Raw genomic sequence first — 22,358 nt, 5'->3', positions numbered from 1 at the left:
AATAATTGCTGTGATTGTAATTTCTATTATTGTAATATCTTTGATTATTGCTTTGACTATGATTTCCCCTGTTCCTGCGTCTGTTCCCTTCTGATCTATTAGAACGCTGATTTTCTGGACTGGCGTCATAGAGGCCTAGCTCCATTGAAGCTTGTTTTAATTTATAAATAGTATCAATATCTTTGCGTGCCAATGACATATAAATTCTATCCGGCAGTTTTCGATCTATTACAGATTTAACAGTTCTTTTTAACATTTCAGTGTAATTTGATTTATATACAGGGTCGGTATTAATTCTAACTTGTCAAACATAATCCAATATTGTGATTCGAGCTTCTCGATGAACTTACAGATGCTTCCGGGGTATGATGTATCCTCCAGTTGACTTTTAACTTTTATGTAGGGCCTGTGATCCTTGAATGCCATCGCCAGGACCGTCTTTGTATCCAGCCATGTGTTTACTCTTTCTTGGGTCACGATCTCCAATGCTGCATCCACTAGTAACCGTTTTACTGTTCCGTAGATAACGTGTGCTTGTCTGGCATCTTGGGTAGGGTATAAGATGAGTAGCTGCTCGACCTGGTTAACAAACACAGACAGCTTGTCAGGTGTGCCATCGTAGTAGTTCAGTTCTTTAATTTGATTTAATAATTGATTTAGGTGGGTTTCCGAAAGTTGCGGAACTGCCATGGTGTATTTGTATAAGTATCTGGATACACGGTGTTTTTTTTTATTTCTTGTTTTAAGTTACGGAATTAAAAATTGTAATTAATTTTGTTTCCGACCGCACGGGATTTTAAATTGTTTTGCAGATGTTACTGACCACACGGGATTTTTCTTGAATACTACTTTCACGTAGATTCTTTTGCGGATCTCAAAATAATTTTAGAATCACTGTTTTAAATCGCCGATCCTGGATAGCTAGTTGTATAGCGTATCCTTCAATGGATCAGTACCGTACTAAAAGGACTCTTTATTTAACAGATCCGACTGCGCCAATTAAATAATCGCAATACTCATATGTAAAAAAATATGGACTTATGTATGTCCATAATAGACTTTAGGGTGGACTTTAGACTTTAGGGTTCTGATCAAATGAAGAGAGAAAGCTCTGGAGTTGCTGACTTTAATAGTCTTTGCATTTCTCTTGGATTCAAGTGCATTCGCTCTTGGATACAAGTGCTCTTAGATTCTTATAATTTTGTTTATTGAAATCTAATACTTCTGTTTTTCGGGTTTGAGAGTCCGAGCTTTGAACGTGGGAACGCAACGATGATGCGAGGGCTTAAGCATAGATTGTTTAAATTAGACAACGGATGTTTAGTCTATTAGTGGGTGACTTATGAGGTATCTGGTATCTGTTGGGTACATCCAGAGTTGTGTAGGGTGTGTGGGTGTGTTTGGGTGTACATGTTGTATGTGTATTAGGGTGTAGGCATATGCTTAAGTCTTAGGGACTTATGGATATGTCACTATATATATAATAAAGATAATATAATAATCGCAATAATAATATTTAAAAGAACAAAATAAGATTAGGAGGTACAAATAATTTCTTGGAGTTTAATTATTTTGTTTTTTTTCTTTTTAGTAATATTTTCCTATTTTACAAGTCATCTAATTAGGTTCTAGGTTAAAAATTGAGTTAAGTAGGAACAACAACGGTTGGTGGGTGTGATGGGGGTTGCTGTCCTGAAGTTTTCCAAATCGGCTAAAGTAGAAACCACTCGAAAGGGCGAACACTTGAGTTTTCTTAGTTGCGCGGGCGCGACCGGGCGTATGTTTAATCGATTGTAATAGTTTTTACACTGAAGCTTATTCTAATTAGCTAGGCTCTCCCAAGCGCAGCGGAGACTCCTTGGAGACTCTGTGGTGAAGAGCGAGAGAGCGTAAGAGATCGGAAGAGAGCGGGCGACACTCCAAACCCCGTAACTTGGACATTCCACCCACCTTGCAATCACTGGGGTTGCAACATAGCCATCCTACGGCAGGCTGCAGGCACCGGACACGATCCACTTAAAAGCAGTTTTCTGGGCGACCGGCATTCCCTCGTCGAAAGTCAGGAATCCGGATTGGATGACCTTTGGATAAACATCTGCTCCCAAGACCATGGAGACGGTAGCAGGCCGATGGAACTGGTCATCAGCCAGCATGATGTCCCGGAACTAGGACACCACTGTGTCGCTCAATGCCCGGACAGGTGTGCGGATCCGCACACTAGGCTCGTCGTTCGTGTTCGCGTCGTGCAGACCTTCTCGTCACCAACATTGGTCATCGGAAGCGTAAAGGCTGACGCCAACGATCGATGAGTGCTGCGGTCTCGAAGGTCTTCGTCCCGGTCTCCAACTTGACCAGCGATGTCGGAAGGATGTTCACGCTGTGGCGTTGCAGCAGCTACGAGAGCGATGGGCCTGGTGTGTTCGATTCCGGGCGTCGTGGCGGTGAACTCCTACGCATAGTTGGCGGATTTTGCCGGCGGGAACGTTGGGACGTGGCCGAAGTCGCTTGCCGGGTTGGCACCGGTTAGAGACGCGAGCGCGCTCGCGACAACGAGCTAACATGGAGCAGCGTGTGTTGGGATCGGTCGCACTTCTTGCAACGATCACCGCTTCGGCAGTCTCCCGTGGAATGCTTGTGAGCGAGGCAATTGGCGCAGTATTTGTTAATGAGGACTGCTCGCAGACGCTTTTCAGCGCTGAGCTTTAGGAACCTCGCGCACTTCCGAAGAGGATGGATACCGCGGCAGACTCGGCATCGGTAGGATTGAATACCTCGGGTACGTCTGCTCTTCAATGCACGAGCACTGCGTGCTTTTTGTTGACGATGGGCCAAGCTGCGCGTAGTTGAATGTCGAAAGGAGATCGAATGATTAGTGCTAGTGAACTACAACTAAGGACGAGAGGAGCGCCTATTATTGTGGAGATTCGGAAGACTCTGTCGGCAAAAGCACCACTTTTGCCACTGGACGTTTAACAACTCCACGTGCAGTACGGATATTTTCTACACGGACGTTGCCGTCGGCTCCTGGGAAGACAGACTCAATTCTGCCGAGCCGCCATTCATTAGAGGGTAAGTTGCCGTCCTTGATCACGACCATGTCATCGATGCGGAGATTTTTGGACGGGGCCTGCCGTTTAGTGCGCTTGTGGAGTTCTTTGAGGTACTCTTCTTTCCATCGCACACGGAACTGCTGATGGAGAGCTTTCAAATGCTGCCACCGATTAAGAATGGATTTCGTTTCTCCCTTTACTTCGGGTTCCACCGTGGACATAAGGGGCGTCAGAGCCAGCAAATCTGTCGGATCCTCAGACATAGGAGAGAGCGGCCTGGAGTTTAGGCACGCTTCTATTTTTGCCAAGAGCGTGGAGAGGTCTTCGAACGTGTATTTTCGTGTGGCAGTGCATTTGTAATATAGCGTCTTAAAACGTTTTAAAAACGGGGTGCCCCCGGAGGATTAAATTGCCATTGCATCTCTTGATGGCTATAAGCATTCGTCACCGACTCTTTTACGGCTTGAAGGAAATCGCGGGAAAGCAGGGTGGCAGCGCCAACAAAGGTTTTGCCATTGTCTGTCTGGACTTGACGTGGACACCCTCTTCTGGATACAAAACGAGCGAAAGCGGCAAGAAACTTTTCGGTCGACTTAACGAGATGTAGGCCTTGGTGGAGAAACAAACAAAAACTAACACAAACCCCTTTGTAATAAGACATGCTCTTCCCGTATAGTTCTTTATATCGAACGGACCGGCGTAATCCATGCCAGTATACGTGAATGGTCGGGAGAACGATGCTCTTTCTTTGGGCAGGACACCCATCAGTTGGCTTTGCAGCCGCTTTTTGTGGATCACACATACTTTGGACGGATTTTTTACTGCTTTCATCAGGTTCTTAATTCTCGGAATCCAGTATTTCGACCGGATGAGGCGCACCATTAACTGGTTACCACCATGGAGAGTTATGCGATGAGTGAAATTCGCAAGGAGGCGAGAAAGCAGGCAGTTATACGGAAGAATCACTGGATGCCGTTCATTGTATTGAAGGCTTTCGGAAGCCGCCACACGGCCGCACGCCCTGATCAGTCCTTGCGGATCTGGAAACGGGTTCATGCTTAGGATGGCACTTGAACTTGGCACTGAACGCTTTTCACTTAGGCAGTGATATTCCACAGGGAATTCTCTGCGCTGAGTGTTCGAAATTAGGAACCGCTCGGCGGCGGCGATTTCAGTGGCCAGTGCTTGCTGCACTGCTGAATGAAGCGATGAACATAAGCAAGGACCCGTAGAGCTTTCTCAAGCTTGGAGAAACGTGCCAACTACTCTTCAGAAGGAGCTTTTGCGAAATGGACTTCTAGAGCACGCTTCTCCAGGTCGGTCACCGGAGCGTTGTCGACCTGAGTTGGCCATTGGTTGCGTGGATTTTGCAACCAAGTCGGTCCATGCCACCATAACAGGCTATCGGCTAGATCTTGGAGGGAAACTCCTCTACTTGCCAGGTCTGCTGGATTATGCTCAGATTGAACATGAGACCAATTCTCTGTTTTTGTGGCCTGGGCGATCTTCGTCACCCTATTGGCTACAGATGTGGTCCACTGGCACGCTGTCTTGCTTAACCATGCAAGCACTATCGTGGAGTCCGTCCAGCAGTAAAGTTCGGAGTTGATCGTAGGCATCTGTGGAATGATTGCTGCAGCCATTTCGAAAAGCAATAACGCTCCGCTCAGCTCCAGTCTTGGGAGCAAAACCGTTTTGACTGGTGCTACCCGGGTTTTCGCGGTTAGGAGTTGCACCATAATGGAGCTGCCCACTTCTACGCGGACATATATTGCCGCCCCATAAGCCTTTTACGATGCATCGCAAAAGCCATGATGCTCGACCTTGAAATCTGGATGAAACGATAGCCAGCGTGGAATGCGTATCTGCTCTAAAACCGAATAACTTCGGAGAAAATTAAGCCATCGCTGAAAAAGCTTATTTGGAATGTTTTCGTCCCACCCAAGCTCCTGTAGCCAAATCTCCTGCATGAAAATTTTAGCTCGAACGATAAATGGCGCTAACCAGCCTGCAGGGTCGTGTAGTGTGCGCATACGTAATATTAAGAACAATAAGTATACAAACACATGGCAACACTTTGTTGCTATGTTTATGTCAATAAGCCTCAAGACGGATGTAACATGATCGTCCACTGGAAGGCTACAAAGTATAAGTGCATGGTCAGCATTCTCACGCTGACCAAATGCACAATACATATGTGCATAACTCACTCTCGCGATAAGCATAGATATATAAGATATACATAAGAGAGAGCCGCTCCGCTGCTGGCGTATCCGGCAGCGCAGCCACGCTGCTTAAGCTTAGCCGAAATATACTTAAGATCGAATATTGAGAGCCTTGTAAACCACCGAACGGGCAGAACCTTTTTCTGCCCAACTAAAACTCTCAGAATAAATAAAGAGTTATAAACTTAAATGTCTGCCCTATCAATTCACCACGTTTGGAATACTACATGGCGACCGTGACAGTCGTCCAACGTTGGACTAATTAGTGAAGCACACGTTGGACTAGCTGGTGAAGGACAAATTGGACAAAAACGGATGGAACCGCAACAACAAAAAAAAAATCTGAGTGAGTAGAGTTAAATCGAGATATGGGAAAGCACCGCGGCGGGTTGAAGACAAAGTTGAATAAACGTATAGCCCACGTAAGGTGGCTCATATACGGTCAACAAACCCCACCGCCTTGGCCGAAAGCTCTAAAGCTACATGCAGAGCTAGACCACTTGCTAAACTACCAGCAAGAATTAAAGAAAACACAACTCGAGAAAACTCACTCAGATAACATAAAAAATATAAAAATCGTTAATGAAGCTCCCAAACCAACAGCATGTCCAGCACCAGCACCGGCTCTAACGAAGCCTAAGAAGACCTGCCCACGGAACTGTACAGGAGTCTGGAGTCCTCACTGCCTGGGGACGTGTATGCAGCCCTCGTCATCATCGACACATATATAGACAGCAGCGAGGGAGTGTCAGCGTGCCACCACCGGCGACGCCCAGCTGACACCGGAGGATCAACGTCATCATCGACACATATATAGACAGCAGCGAGGGAGTGTCAGCGTGCCACCCCCGGCGACGACCAGCTGACACAGGAAAATCAATAACGTTAAAAATTTTTTTTTAATATTTTAGTTATATACATATATATATAAATACAAAAAAAAAAAACATTTTGTAAAACAAATTGTAAAATGGAGCATATACTCGTACTATTGTGCCCCATTAACCCAATATGGCCCGTGAAGCCATAGCTAGAAACAGGCAGGTAAAATTGTAAACATAAAATGTCCATAGAGACAAATACAATAAGTAAAACAGAAATATACCAAAATACAGAACAGTTTTTAGAAAATTTGGAAATTAGTATACCCAAAATGGGTTTAATAGACTCGAAAACTGTTGACTCCACAGCAAATGTAATAAATAAAGTGGAAGTCCAAAATGCAGACTTGTTCTGGATAACCATATTGCTAATTGTAATTGCTATGATTATGGTTACCCATGCATTAATAAAAATATACAAGCTGCATAATAAGTGTCTCAAAAAACAATACCGTAGCACTGCTAACGGTTTAGATAATATTTAAGAAAGATTCACTAATGCGTGGAACTCAGTTATGAATGAGATATAAAAGTAAAAAAAAAAAATATAAAACGTAATACTATTGTTGTCTGATTACAAAAAGAGAAATATATATCAATAGCAGACCATGAGTGTAGTTCAAATACGACACACTAAAGGTAAAGTTTATATCAAATTGGCCAGTACCACAGCATGGACTGGAAGCAGCTTGTTGATCAAATAGAGGAATCAAAATCAAATTTCAGAAAATCTTATAAATGCTTAACGCAAAACAGATCAATACAAGCTGCAACAATAAATAAGAATGCTCAGACATTAGTAAACAGTTATAATGAGGTAAGAGAACTTATACAACAGTATAGGAAGAATTTAGACAATAAACAGTGTACTAGAGTTTCGGAACTACTGGTGGCATTAAGGGAAAAATTAATACTAATAAAAAATAAATTCAGCCTCCAGATAGAAATTCCATCTATACTAAACACTCCATTAGCAATAGATGTTAATGAAGAAAACGCTGACACAGACGAAGAATATCCGACTGTAGTCGGGAAAGACATTAAAGAAGAAGATCTTCACGATCTGACTATACCAGCAACGTTAATGCTGAAGGAAGAAAATACTACCAATAACGCACCTGACTTAGAAAATACCTTAACCATGGCTGAGCAAGCAGCAGCCATTAGGTCTTACATTAAGGATGTCGCGTGCGCAGTGCCCGAATTTGATGGACAAAAGATCCATTTACAACGATTCATTAAGGCAATCAAATTGGTAGATTTAGGTAAAGGACCATATGAAGAGATTGCAGTTGAGGTCATTAAGTCAAAAATAGTTGGCACAATTTTGAACTCAGTCGAAAATGAAACTACGATTCCAGCAATTATAAACAAATTGCAGAAGGTAGTTGTCGGTGAAACATCCGGCAATATCAAAGCAAAGCTATTAACAGTTCAGCAAAGAGGTAAAACTGCAACGCAATTTACCACTGAAGTTGATAGATTGAGAAAGCTGTTAGAAGCGTCATTTATCGATGAGGGTATACCTCTGGAACATGCCACTAGCCTAAGTACTAAAAAGGCAATTGACACCATGATAAATCGCGCTGAGCACGAAAGTGTCAAAACAGTATTAGAAGCAGGGACTTGCACCACTATGGACGCGGCGATAAGCGCATATATAAGAACGAGTGCAAGAGTTACCGGTGACATCAATAAAGTGATGTACTTAAGAGGTAACAGATCTAACAGAGGATACGGCAATGCCAATAGAGGTCCCAACCGAGGTAGAGGCTTCAATAACAATGGCTATAGAGGCAATTATAATAACGGTTACCAAAATAATCGTTACCAGAATAATGGTTATCAAAACCGCAATAATGGAAATAGTGCCTGTTATAATGGCAATAATAGAGGCCGCAATAATGTAAACAGAGGCCGTAACAACAACAACCAAAATAACTATAACGGCAATAATGCCAATGTACGAGTAACCTAGAATCAGGGAAACTCGCAACAGCCCTTAAGTACCCAGTAGGAGAAGATCGTAGGGTATACGCCATCAATTACAGTCTCAATATATTTACAACATTTAGTCATGTCGAAACTGGTGTAAAACTAGTTTTCCTCCTTGATACAAGTGCAGATATCTCTATTCTCAAAGAGAATTCTGACAAATTTTCTAATATTCAAGTAACTAACAAAATAAATATTCAAGGCATAAGCCAACAGACAGTTCAGTCTCAAGGACAAACTTTTATTGAGATACAGACAGGTAAATACATTATTCCACATGATTTTCATTTAGTAGATAAAAATTTTCCCATACCTTGTGATGGAATAATAGGAATAGATTTCATAAAAAAATATAATTGCCAAATTGATTTCAAACCAGAAGAAGATTGGTTTATACTTAGACCCAACAATTTGAAGTTTCCCATTTATGTTCCCATTACATACAGCTCTGGTAATAATACAACACTATTACCAGCAAGATCCCAAGTTGTCCGAAGATTAATGGTATCGTTAAAAGATGATAACATTTTTATTCCGAACCAGGAAATACAAACTGGTATTTATGTTGCAAATACAATTACAGCATCTAGTAATACATTTGTCCGAATTTTGAACACAACAGATTCTGATCAATTGGTCAATATAGATACTTTAAAATATGAGCCACTTTCGAACTACAATGTAGTTCAGGCAAGTGGCGAAAACAGAAATAAAACTGTCTTGTCTCAGTTGAAGAAAAATTTCCCAAAATTGTTTAAATCACAATTAGAAACCTTATGCAGCAAATATACAGATATATTTGCATTAGAATCAGAACCAATAACAGTTAATAATTTTTATAAACAACAGTTGAGATTGAAGGATGATGAGCCCGTATACACAAAAAATTATAGAAATCCTCATAGTCAAGTAGATGAAATACAAGCCCAGGTACAAAAACTAATAAAAGATAAAATAGTTGAACCATCAATTTCAGAGTACAATAGCCCTTTGCTGTTGGTACCTAAAAAGTCAAGCCCAGGTTCAGATAAAAAGAAATGGAGATTAGTAATAGACTATCGCCAGATTAATAAGAAACTTTTAGCTGACAAATTTCCACTACCGAGAATAGATGATATTTTGGACCAACTAGGTCGAGCAAAATATTTTTCTTGCCTTGATTTGATGTCAGGTTTTCATCAGATCGAGCTGGCTGAAGGCTCAAGAGATATAATATCTTTCTCAACCAACAATGGCTCATATCGTTTCACGCGATTGCCATTTGGTCTAAAAATAGCGCCTAATTCATTCCAAAGAATGATGACTTTAGCATTCTCCGGAATAGACCCGTCTCAGGCATTCCTCTATATGGATGACTTAATAGTCATCGGTTGTTCCGAAAAGCATATGGTTAAAAACCTCACTGAAGTTTTTGATAAATGCAGGGAATACAACCTAAAATTACATCCTGAAAAATGTTCATTTTTCATGCATGAATTCACATTTTTGGGACATAAATGCACAGGCAAAGGAATTTTGCCGGATGACAAAAAATATGATGTCATTCAGAACTACCCAGTTCCACATGATGCGGACAGCGCTAGACGTTTTGTTGCATTCTGCAATTACTACAGACGTTTCATCAAAAATTTCGCCGACTATTCGCGGCACATAACAAGATTATGTAAAAAGAATGTTCCATTCGAGTGGACAGATAAATGCCAAAATACATTCATACATTTAAAATCGCAGCTAATAAACCCAACGCTCTTGCAGTACCCAGACTTCAGCAAAGAATTTTGCATACTCGTAATAACAGATGCAAGCAAGCAAGCATGTGGCGCAGTGTTAACTCAAAACCACAATGGCCACCAACTCGCAGTTGCTTATGCATCAAGAAGTCTTACCAAAGGTGAGAGCAATAAGAGTACAACAGAACAAGAGTTAATAGCAATTCATTGGGCAATAGTATATTTTAGACCATACATCTACGGAAGACACTTCACTGTGAAAACAGATCATAGACCATTGACATATTTATTCTCAATGGTCAACGCCAGTTCTAAATTAACAAGAATAAGGCTTGACTTAGAGGAATATAATTTTACGGTAGAGTATTTAAGGGGCAAAGATAATCATGTAGCTGATGCGCTATCAAGAATAACCATCAAAGAGCTAAGAGAAATTACTGGAAATATATTAAAAGTCACTACAAGATTTCAAAGTAGACAAAAATCCTGCGCAGGAAAAGAACAAGTGGATTTGCATGAGCAATCCAAAGAAAAAGCTTCAGAGCCCAACGTATACGCAGTCATAACAAATGACGAGGTACGAAAAGTAGTGACATTGCAATTGAATGATTCGATATGTTTATTTAAACATGGAAAAAAAATCATTGCAAGATATGATGTTGGTGATCTTTATACTAATGGAGTTCTTGATCTAGATCAATTTTTCCAAAGGCTTGAATCGCAAGCCGGTATATACGATATCAGCCAACTCAAAATGGCACCGTGGGAAAAAATCTTTGTACACGATTCAATAGATGAATTTAAAAATATGGGCAACAAAATATTAAAGAAATTAAAAGTAGCGCTACTTATCCCGGTGACCACAATAAATAATGAAAAAGAAAAAGAAGCTATATTGTCTACACTACATGATGATCCAGTACAAGGTCATACAGGCATTATAAAAACCTTGGCCAAGGTCAAAAGACGTTTTTACTGGAAAAATATGAGTAAATACATAACAGAGTACGTAAAAAAGTGTCAAAAATGCCAAAAATCAAAAATAACAAAGCATACAAAGACCCCAATGACTATAACAGAAACACCAGAACATGCTTTCGATAGAGTTGTCGTGGACACAATCGGTCCACTACCCGGTCGGAAAATGGTAACGAGTACGCAGTCACCCTCATATGTGATTTAACCAAGTATTTAGTTGCCATTCCAATAGCAGATAAAAGCGCAAAAACAGTTGCTAAAGCTATATTCGAATCCTTTATTCTGAAGTACGGTCCGATGAAGACGTTCATAACGGACATGGGAACAGAGTATAAGAATTCAGTAATTACTGACCTATGTAAATATTTAAAAATCAAAAATATAACATCAACAGCTCATCACCACCAGACAGTTGGAGTGATCGAACGAAGTCATAGAACTTTGAACGAGTATATACGATCCTATATATCGGCGGACAAAACCGATTGGGATGTATGGCTTCAGTATTTTGTATACTGCTTCAACACAACCCCATCTATGGTACATAATTATTGTCCATACGAATTAGTTTTCGGTAAAACAAGTAATTTACCAAAGCATTTTAATAAGTTACATAGCATAGAACCAATATATAATATAGATGATTACGCTAAAGAAAGTAAATATAGATTAGAAGTAGCATATGCTCGAGCAAGGAAACTGCTTGAAGCACATAAATTGAAAAGTAAGGGAAATTACGACTTAAAAACAAAAAATTTAGAGTTAGAAGTAGGAGATAAAGTTTTATTAAAAAATGAGGTAGGCCATAAATTAGATTTTAAATACACAGGGCCCTATAAGATAAAAAGCATAGGAGAAAATAATAATATTACTTTACTTACAAATAAAAACAAGAAACAAATAGTTCATAAAGATCGATTAAAGAAATTCCATTCATAACTGACGTTACACTTATATTTTTCTTGATCATTTATACAAAATTTTTATTTCTTATTACAAAATTCACTTTTGTAATAGTATTGTTCAAGCTAAACAAAAAAAATAAAATAAAAAAAAAAAATATAATAATATATATATAATATGCATTCATTAAATAAAATAACTACACTAGGTTACGTTATTTTTCAAAAGGAGGGAGATGTAGTGTGCGCATACGTAATATTAAGAACAATAAGTATACAAACACATGGCAACACTTTGTTGCTATGTTTATGTCAATAAGCCTCAAGACGGATGTAACATGATCGTCCACTGGAAGGCTACAAAGTATAAGTGCATGGTCAGCATTCCCACGCTGACCAAATGCACAATACATATGTGCATAACTCACTCTCGCGATAAGCATAGATATATAAGATATACATAAGAGAGAGCCGCTCCGCTGCTGGCGTATCCGGCAGCGCAGCCACGCTGCTTAAGCTTAGCCGAAATATACTTAAGATCGAATATTGAGAGCCTTGTAAACCACCGAACGGGCAGAACCTTTTTCTGCCCAACTAAAACTCTCAGAATAAATAAAGAGTTATAAACTTAAATGTCTGCCCTATCAATTCACCACGTTTGGAATACTACAGTCGAACAATTTGGCAATTTGGAACAGGACTTGGCGTTTTTTAAAGGACGTTTCAATAGCCAAATCTGGCGGGACGAAGAAGAATTCGTCGGAGGATGCCTTCCAGCGAATACCGAGTGTTTTGGCAGTGCTTTCTGCATCGATCTCGAGAAAATCAGTATTTAATAGATGGTTGCTCTGAATGGCCGCTAAAACTTCCTTTTGGTTGGAGGTCCATTTTCTCAATGGAAATCCGGCGGACTTCAGAGCGTCTCGGAGCTCTTGCACCATGAGCTGAGCTTCTTCCGTGGAGTCCGCTCCGGCTAGAACATCATCCACATACATGAAATTTCGAATGATATTGCTAGCTTTTGGATGCCTGAGTTCTACGTCAGCTGCTAGCTGCTGCAGTACTCGGATGGCCAGGAAAGGCGCGCAATTGACTCCAAAGGTTACTGTTTTCAATTCGAAATCCCCTCTATTGTTACGGAAAAGTATTCGCTGGAATGGAGTGTGTTTCGGATCTACCCAGATCTGCCAATACATTTTTTTGATATCGGCACGTATCGAACACGTATCGGAAATAGCGCCACTTCAGAATTTGAATGGTCAAGTCGGACTGTAAGACAGGGCCAGCATGAAGGATATCATTTAAACTGGTACCATTCGACGAAGGGCTGGAGGCATTGAATACTACACGGAGTTTAGTAGTTATGCTCTGCGGTTTTAAGACGGCGTGATGTGGCATATAATAGGCGTTGCAATCATGGGTAGGAAGAACTTGTCGCATGTGCTTTAAGTCGAGATATCCCTGGATCACCGTATCGTATCTCGCTTTTAAGGCCTCATCTCTTTTTAGACGCTGCTCATTTCTTAAAAACTAAGCCAACGCGAAAGACCTAGAATGCCCTAGCCCGGAACCGATATGTTCTTGGTCGCGAAAAGGCAGAGTAACGACATATTTGCCGCACTCGTTTCTCGTGGTCGTTTGAAGGAAGTTCTTCTCGCACATGGAATCGGATTCTTTTACCAACTTTGTTGGTATATTCTCCACCTCCCAAAATTTTGTGAGTAGTTTGTCCAGTGAATTATCGTACGCGTGGGAGATCTGCGTCGAAAGGAGGAAATTCTGCTTTGGGCTGAGGCTGACACTGGCCCAGTTAGTACCCAGCCGAAAATGGTCTCTTGCCCCAAGAGAGAGCCACAGATGTTGGTTTTTGCTCCACTCAGAAGCACCGAAGCCAGAATGTCGGCTCCGATAAGGACATCTATTTGTGCGCTCTCATAGAATTTTGGATCCGCCAGTGGAAAATCGGGAAGATCCCGAAGGAAATTTTGCGGAATTGGGTAGAAAGGCAGATTTCCGGCTAGTTGAGGGAGGACATAGGCCGTCGTCTCCAAATGCAACGCGGGCCTAGTCGGAGATCGGATGGTGAAGCTGCAGAGCTTCTTGGACTGTTTGGTTTAAGCCTGAGACTTGGGCTTGAACCACCTGGAATGGTAATCTAATTAGATTGAAGAGTCGCTCGGTTACGAATGTTGCCTCTGATCCGGAGTCGATCAGGGCGCGTGCCTTAAAGTTAGTGCCAAGATGGGAAATATTGATTACGGCAGTGCCAAGAAGGATAGCTCTTGAGCCCGTGGCGAACTTATTTTGAACACCGGCTTGCTCATTTGGAACGAAATTGGCCTGATTAGCGGAAATTGGCCTTGCAGGATTTGAAGGGCTTGAATTGCTGGAAAAGGGGTTGTTTCGGTGCAACAACGTGTGATGCCGGCCACGGCAAGTAAAACAATTGTGCGTGCTTTTGCACTCATGAAGCTGATGTCCATTTGCAAAGCAGTTTAAGCATAACTGCTTCTGTTTTATGTAGGCTGACCGGTCGTCAACCGACATTTGGAGAAAACGCGGACATACACGGACAGGATGGTTTTCCTTGTTGCACAAGTCGCAACTTTTCGATTTTGGAGCCACTTTCGTCTCATTGGAATTTAGTTTTCTAGAGGGCCCACTTGAGTTCATCGCTTTGGAGTGCGACTGACTTGGTACGGACGATCTCACATCATCGATGGCCTCTAGGGTTCCATGACGTTCTGTGAGGAAGGTGTTCAGCTCTGCCCATGTCGGGATGTCGGCTTTCTTATGGAGCGACTGCTCCCATAAGGAGAAAGTTATCTTCGGGAGCTTGGATGAACACAGATATACCAGCAGGCAGTCCCAGTTCTCAGTGTTGATGCCTGACAGTTCTAAGGCAGTCAAGCAACCTTGAACAGTACTTTGCAGTACCTTCAAGGCCGCCCCAGATTCCTGTGGTATCGACTGCACATTAAACAGTATTTTCAATTGACTGTTTACCAACAATCGTTTATTTTCGAAACGCTCTATTAGGTTTTCCCACGCAGAGCGGAAACCCCCGTTGGTGAGAGGCGAAATCGAAACGATGGCATGCGCGTCGCCACTTGTTTTGGCATTTAAATGGAATGACTACCGGAGTCAGCCGTGGATTATTGATATAAATGGCTGTAAAAAGATCCCGAAAAGTCGGCCAGCGAAGATAGTCGCCTGCGAACTGTTCTGTATGGCATGGAGGCAACCGACAGCCAGAGGAAATGTAGGCCTGGGTCGCAGCGTTTGCGGCTGGGATGAACTGAGACGTGCCCTGATCGATTTTATCAACGAGCTGGGCAACATTTCTTTCATAGACTGAATAGCAATAACTGTATTTAGCCCTGAGAATAGGCATGTTGCCTGCTGCCGCTTCGCCTGCTGACACAAGGCCCTCTAAGCAGAGGTCGAATTCCTTTTCAACCTTGTCCCATAGGGTTCGGACTTGGTCGCGACGGACGCTGAGCATCGTGACGGTTGGAGCTGCGGATTCCGGAGTGTTAATCTGAGCCTCAAATTCGCTTAAGCATTCAGAAACCGAAATGAATTTGGCTAGCGCTAGATCGGAAGCAGCCATATTTTTAGCTGTGCGCTGTACTGTGGCTTTGGATGGAGTAGCACAGTCGTCGGAAATCTGCGCAGGCGTTTTCACCGAAATGCTTGGGATGCTTGAACTCTTGGGCCCTTGTGGTGAAAAAATAGACCTGGGTTTGTCAGCGGACAATTGCGAATTGGAAGGAAAGCGGTTTCGGAGCCCGGTCACACTTTTGTAAATGCAGACAGATTCCTTAGACTGCACTTAATAAATTTAAGCTTGCCGCCGTGAACGGTATAAAGCAGCGGAAAAAAACCGTAAGGGGTGAGAAAGTGGTGTAAAATTTACGAAGTGGAAACGCCGTAGTTTCGACTAATTGGACAGGTGACTTGGAGTGAACAGCGAATTGTATAAATTACCTGTGATTTATGGTAATTAAGTCCACCTGATTTACGGTTGGAACACTTGGAATGTGGAACACGGTGAAAAAAATGTTTATTAGAACGTAGAACATTTTATTTTTTTTGTTTACAACTGGAAACGGAGAAAATGGAATGGTAGAATTGGAGTCTTTTCTCCGCGTTTTAAGTACTTCTAAAACAAACACAAATTAATATCCAAGCAATACAGGAAAAAATATTTGTCGGGTGAACGACTTATATTTATTTATGGATGAAAATAAAAAAATTATTGTCTTGTAGTTTTTTTTTTAATTTTGTTGAAAATTTAAAAAATAATTTAATAAATATTGAAATATTTATTTGTTAAAAAAAAAAGAAAAAAAACCGCTTTTAATTTATTGCTCGGAAATTAATTTGGAAATTTACGGCGTTTTACAAAACGCCTTTTCCGCGTCGGCACTTGGAATTTCATTTGTGGTTTGAATTTGCCGACGGGAAACAATTTACGCTGTGGTATATGTTTAAAAGGAATGCAGATAATATGCGCAATGTATGTCGGTAATATATGTGGATGTAATGTATATGTGATAAATGTGGATATAATATATGTAATGTATATGTGCTATATGTAGATGTAATATATGCAATGTATATGGATGTAGTATATGTTGATGTAATATATGTTGATGTAATATATGTTGATGTAATATATTTTGATGTAATTTATGTTGATGTAATATATGTTGATGTAATATATGTTGATGTAATATATGTTGATGTAATATACATATGTTGATGTAATATATGTATATATGGAACTGGCGGGTAAATGTTTAATTAATATTTTACTTGGAATGGCCAGAGGGTATGTGTTGTTTGTTTCGTTATTGTATTCTTGGATAGCGAAGCAAATTGTATTAAGTGGACTGCCGAGTTAAAGCAAAAATGTGTTGCGAAAAGAATTTGCCTTACGTTGGACACAGTGAAACGAGAACAGAATTTTTGCCACTTTTGGCAGAGCTTTGGACTTAGAAATTTTCACTGAACTTGAAACTTGATCCAATACTTAGACTTAGAAATTTGGACTTAGAAATTTTCACGAATGAGAGTGAAGGGTAATATGGCGGCGCCCGCCGCCTAAATCTTACAGCAAGTTGAACGAAATTGGATTTTCAAACCTTTTGCTGCAGACCGGCAATTAAAAGGAATGGAAATTTCGTACTTATCTTGTAATTTGTTCGCTGGTGGACAAACTTGAAAATCCAGGTGATCTGGCTCGAATGGATCAAAAATGGTGGGTGTTATGGGGGTTGCTGTCCTGGAATTTTCCAGATCGGCTGAAATAGAAAACACTCAAAAGGCCGAACACTTGAGTTTTCTTAGTTGCGCGGGCGCGACTGGGCGTATGTTCAATCGATCGTAATATTTTTTACACTTAAGCTTATTCTAATTAGCTAAGCTCTCACAAGCGCAGTGGAGACTCTGTGGTGAAGAGCGAGAGAGCGTAAGAGGGAGCGGAGAGCGGGAGACAGTCGAAACTCCGTAACTTGGACAACGGTTGTTGTTTAATTAGATTTAATGAATCAATTTATAATAAAGTTCGAGTATTGATCTGGGATTATGAAAAGTGGATTTGATGCAGTGACATGAATTCTTAATGGACCAATGGGATCGCCAATAAATATGGTTTTGCTCCTGGCGATCATGGAAGGGTGGGGCAGCGGCCCCTTTTCTTTTAAATTCGGCAGGCTCCAAATGAATAATAAAATTCTTATCGGTCACTTACATCTTTCGACCGCGTCCAAATAATCTTGATGTCCATATTTCTTTTGGTGACTCAGTTACAATGAATTTTCTAGTACCTTGTGTTTTGAAAAATGTTTTGATATTTTTTATTATTATAATATTTTTGTAAATTTCTATCGATTTGCAAAAAAACTTTTTGCCACGCCCACTCTAACGCCCGCAAGCCGCCAAAAACTGTCAGTGTTGAAGACTCTCCTTCGCAGTGTACTAGCTCAGTATCGGGTATCAGATAGTCGGGTAACTCGACTATAGCGTTCTCTCTTGTTTTAAGCTACAACCAGTCTCATGTATGCACCCGAAAAAATCACACTATGCCCACGACGCCCCGCTTCTTGTGCTTCTTCTTCGGTGGTTCCTTTTCGACTTTTCGTTTTACGCCGTGGGAATTTTTCCCAACTTCGACAAGCAAGCTCAACGTATCTTTGGAGGACGAGGCACCCCTACAATCATTGGTCCTTCGAGCCGGATATTCTTCTGACAGCCGTTCCTGGCTATTTGTTCGGCCAAGACTAGTACGAGCCTTTTTAAATTTTCTCACCGCCGGTCTTCAGCAGAGCGCCGAACATTCAATTTCGGTCGCACTGCTGTAAGAATATTTTCCGTGTCAATTCCACATCCGTGATTTTTCCGACACAACGGCAGGTGAGAAACTCAGTTTTCCTCATCGATCGACATTTTTCTTTTCAATCCGTCTTCGCTGTGTTCCATTCTTTCTCCGTAGATCAACGACCAAACGGTCATATATGTATGTATGTAACATAAATATGGTCATATGTTTATACATCATACATATCCACATATGTTCATATGATCATACATTATACATAGTTACATATATATTCATCCCATACATCCCGTATGTACATACATATGTACACAATTATATGTCGACGCAATTCTAACTCCGCGAATTTGCAAAGTAAAAAGTGAAATTGTGTGGTGAGAAAAAAAAGGCATAATTAATATCGGCCAACTTGTGTGCACGTCTTCGAGAATTTTCTTGTTCGCCGGACAGTCCGCCGCGCTTGCGATATTTTTTTCTCATCTTGGTGTGTGCCATTTTTTTGCCACATAATTTGTATGTCCTTTTACAGACATTAAATACAGTCCACTTCTCGATGCTTTACTGTGCCCATACATATGCATGCATGCCCATATTCCGTATACTTATATTATCTGCCTTTCTTCCAGGAACTAATTTTCTGCTAATAAATTATTAATTTACGAATTAATATATTTAATAAATTAAAAAAAAAATAAATTATTAAATAACGAATTAATATAAAAACAAACTAAAAGCGAGACAAAAACAACAACATTATTAAAAATCCATAAGGACGGGACAGCGATTGTTTTTTGTCCAGTTAACCGCTGCAGAGCCCGCGGTGTTGTTGTTTGTTCTCCCTCTATCTTCCGTCTCTACGCACACACCGCTTGCCGGTGGCAAAACAGCCAAGGTTTCAATTCCACTACTCCGGCTTCGCAATTATTTAGTTTGAGAATAATTGAATTTTTGCGATTACTATTTTCTGAATTTTTAATTATATATTTTCGAATTACGGGACAAGATCAACCCTTCGTGGACCTAATTTAGTTTTCTGACCCAACAGAAAGAAAGCTCAACGTCCGAGGAACGAAATATTAATATTTGTATTCAGAATATAAGAAAGCTCAACGTCCGAGCAACGAAATATTAATATTTGTATTCACATATTCATGTCCGACGACATCGAGATTTTGGATCTTCTCTCGCCGATGACAAGCTGGTCGCGCCAAGAGCATTAGTGTGACCGCCTGGTCGCTTCTTCCAAGGCACCCGTTGCCCAAGTCAGGTGACAAGCCCTGATCAGCTGCAGAGCCCGCGGTGTTGTTGTTTGTTCTCCCTCTATTTTCCGCCTCTACGCACACACCGCTTGCTGGTGGCAAAACAGCCAAGGTTTTAATTCCACTACTCCGGCTTCGCAATTATTTAGTTTGAGAATAATTGAATTTTTGCGATTACTATTTTCTGAATTTTTAATAAATTATTTACGAATTACGGGACAAGATCAACCCTTCGTGGACCTAATTTGGTTTTCTGACCCAACAGAATATAAGAAAGCTCAACATCCGAGCACCGAAATATTAATATTTGTATTCACATATTCATGTCCGACGACATCGAGATCTCGGATCTTCTTGCCTACACTTCCGTTTCCGGATAGGGCACCATCCGCCCGCGCAACTTTCGACAGTTTAGGATCCGCTCCGGAGTCGCGGCGCACACTTATTCGTGCGCCACACAGGTCGTGTCATCGTCGTTGGTTGTTGGAGTTAGGTTATTTGCGGGCAAGCGTTTTTTAAACTTTTTTTTGGCTTCTTCCGCCGTTCTAAAATAACACATTTTTTTCAACCGGCTTCAGCGGCCGCAAGCCATTAGCGCCATGAGCATTAGTGTGACCGTCTGGCCGCTTCTTCCAAGGCACCCGTTGCCCAAGTCAGGTGACAAGCCCTGATCAGCAGAAGTCGATTCTGAGAATGCCCACGGGAGGCGACAAGAAACTGCATACGGTCCCTTCGATCAGCTTGGACAGGTCCCAACCCGCATCTCCGCGGCCATCTCAGTTAAAGCCAAAGGCTGCCACCACCATTCAAAGGGCAAAAAGATATGGCCGAGTCCATCTGGACGAAATCCGGGCTATATGGGAAAATGTGAAGAAAGGCTATGATAGCTGCTCCGATCTCCTTTCCTTGTCCGCCGAGGATCCCGACACCTTCACAGTGCTGGAATCCGTCTATTTGAGGTGTTTTGCCAATCTTCAAGAGATAATAGAAAAGGCGGCAGTCCAGTCCACTTAGGCTTCCGTCAGTGTTCTAACACCTTCGACGACAGGGTGTCGTCTACCGCCAGTGGACACCGAAGTTTTCGCTGGTGATTATCTTCGGTGGCTCACATTCCGAGACCTTTTCACCGCGATATATATCCAGAATCCCCGTCTCACACCGGTGGAAAGGTTGTTTCACCTGCTTGGCAAGACGAGTGGCGATGCACAGGTGACGCATGAAGGGTTTAGTTAAGCGTGGCGAGGCCTTACAAATCGCTATGAAAACAGACGCTTGCTGGTTAACAGCCACTTGAAGATTTTACACGGCCTCCCAACTGTCCACCAAGAGTCCGGGACCGCCTTAAGAGGCTTACAGAGCACAATTCAAAGCTGCTTGATAGCCTTGAAGACATTCTCCATTCCAGTCGAGGCTTGGGATTGCCTCTTGGTGTTTATGGTGTCTGCAAAACTTCCTAAAACCACGCTATTCTTGTGAGAGCAATCAATCCACAACAAGGCCAAAATTCCAACTTGGGATAAGATGGATGCGTTCCTGACTGAGCGCCATCCCGAAACGCTAGGACGGACGTCGTCGACGTCCTCCAATTTCCACCGAGACCGGCAACTGCAAGCGCCCCACCGCGCAGGCTCAACTCATACGAGACCAGGGTAGCTTCCGCCCTCAAGGGGTGTGATCTCTGTTCCAGGGAGAACCACCCTATTCGCTTATGTCCACCGTTCCTATAAATGGATGTGAATGGTTGCTCCGACTACGTCAACAGAAGTCAGATCTGCCTGAACTGTTTCCCACGAGGGCACCAGCAATGGGATTGCACTAGTGCCCACAGCTGCTTCACATGCCACTGCCGGCATTACACCCTCCTGCAATGCGGTAATCCATTTGCAACCGCTTCAAGTTCGACTGCGACAGCCAGGACTCGGCCCGCACCTATTCCTGAAGGCACGGGCGCCTCAGGGAATCCTCAACAATTCTGTATTGAAACCTATCTGGACCTATGGCTCACAGTTATGGGGTTGGAAAAATAATACAACTGTTCAGAAAAAAAGGAATTGTTATAGTTCAGATTTTTAAACTTATTGTTAGTTCTTAAACAAGAAGATTCAATAAATAAAAGCAAAGTAATATAAAAACAAAAAATCATGACGTTTTCTTTTCCATCTCTGTAATTTCATATTGGGATCTCTTATGTTACTTAGCCATACAAGTGGCCTATGAAAGTGTTTGTCGCGTCAGTAGGCGCGCCGGCCGCAGAGCCACAGGCCGCGGAACTCGTCAGCCAATCCACGGCCTCCAGCCGCTCCTCGGCTCCCGTCCGCCGCTTCACGGCGTTCTCCAGCCGCTCCTCGGCTCCAGTCCGCCGCTCCACGGCGTTCTCCAGCCGCTCCTCGGCTCCCGTCCGCCGCCCCACGGCGTTCTTCAGCCGCTCGTTGGCTTTTCCCGACGTCTTTGAGATGCTCCGCGTCCTCGTCCTCATCCGCCTCACTGCGGCGTTCTTCGGCCTCTCATGAGGGTGCGTCCGTTGCGCCAAGGCAGTTTTCCGCCGCCCGTCTGAGTAGACCGCCGAGTGCATCCTCCATGTCCGTGGTCCTGGGAGCGGATCTGTATTCGCGAGTGATGCAGCCAGGCTGCCTGAAGATCCAGGACGGACTGCCAGTGGCCAGAGCACCGTTTTCGGATGGGTCGTATCCGGAGCCTGTCACCAGCCATAGCAAGGACCATTTTGCAACCCGGGTGAATGTTAATGTAAGGGGCCACTGTATGGCCTCTGCGCACAGAGCTTTCGCTCTCGTCCGCGATCGCCCCTCTTACGCACTTACGCTCTCATCCGAGCTCGCGCTCTCCAAGCGCACCCGATCACCCGAGCCCGCTTCAGCGATGTAAAGCGGGTAAGAGCGCCGCTCTAGTTTTAAGCGACAATCAGTCTCATGTATGCACCCGAAGAAATCACACTAATGCCCACGACGCCCCCGCTTCTTGTGCTTCTTCTTCGGTG

The 22,358-nt window shown here is 42.4% G+C and overlaps 3 protein-coding genes and 1 pseudogene across 3 annotated transcripts in view; all 4 read right to left on the bottom strand.

Annotated features, from left to right (window-relative positions):
* The window catches only part of LOC120320517 (prolyl endopeptidase FAP-like), a 39,303-nt gene extending 37,150 nt beyond the window's left edge, over positions 1-2,153 (bottom strand). The window contains exon 1 of the mRNA XM_043206816.1: positions 1,987-2,153. Coding sequence (XP_043062751.1) covers positions 1,987-2,153 — 167 coding nt within the window. The remainder of the gene's footprint in view (positions 1-1,986) is intronic.
* An 823-nt stretch (positions 2,154-2,976) lies between these two features.
* Positions 2,977-6,254, bottom strand: LOC122319503 (annotated as a pseudogene).
* Positions 6,255-9,093: 2,839 nt separating this feature from the next.
* On the bottom strand, positions 9,094-12,957 carry LOC122319504. The gene has a single exon (XM_043206835.1). The coding sequence runs from the start codon at positions 12,955-12,957 to the stop codon at positions 12,406-12,408; it is 552 nt and encodes a 183-aa protein (XP_043062770.1). The 3' UTR covers positions 9,094-12,405.
* A 561-nt stretch (positions 12,958-13,518) lies between these two features.
* Positions 13,519-14,429, bottom strand: LOC122319505. The gene has a single exon (XM_043206836.1). It carries the CDS (start codon positions 14,306-14,308, stop codon positions 13,826-13,828), a length of 483 nt encoding a protein of 160 aa, XP_043062771.1. The 5' UTR covers positions 14,309-14,429; the 3' UTR covers positions 13,519-13,825.
* Between the last annotated feature and the right edge of the window lie 7,929 nt (positions 14,430-22,358).

The sequence above is a fragment of the Drosophila yakuba genome, chromosome 2L (assembly GCF_016746365.2).
Source record: "Drosophila yakuba strain Tai18E2 chromosome 2L, Prin_Dyak_Tai18E2_2.1, whole genome shotgun sequence".
NCBI lineage: Eukaryota > Metazoa > Arthropoda > Insecta > Diptera > Drosophilidae > Drosophila > Drosophila yakuba.
The sequence above is the reverse complement of the archived record's forward strand: the minus strand, read 5'-3'. Positions and strand labels throughout refer to the sequence as shown.

What these genes read in the sequence shown, in the direction of transcription:
- LOC122319504 (XM_043206835.1), bottom strand. Translation starts at nt 12,957, where the DNA reads ATGTATTGGCAGATCTGGGTAGATCCGAAACACACTCCATTCCAGCGA.
- LOC122319505 (XM_043206836.1), bottom strand. Translation starts at nt 14,308, where the DNA reads ATGTCGGTTGACGACCGGTCAGCCTACATAAAACAGAAGCAGTTATGC.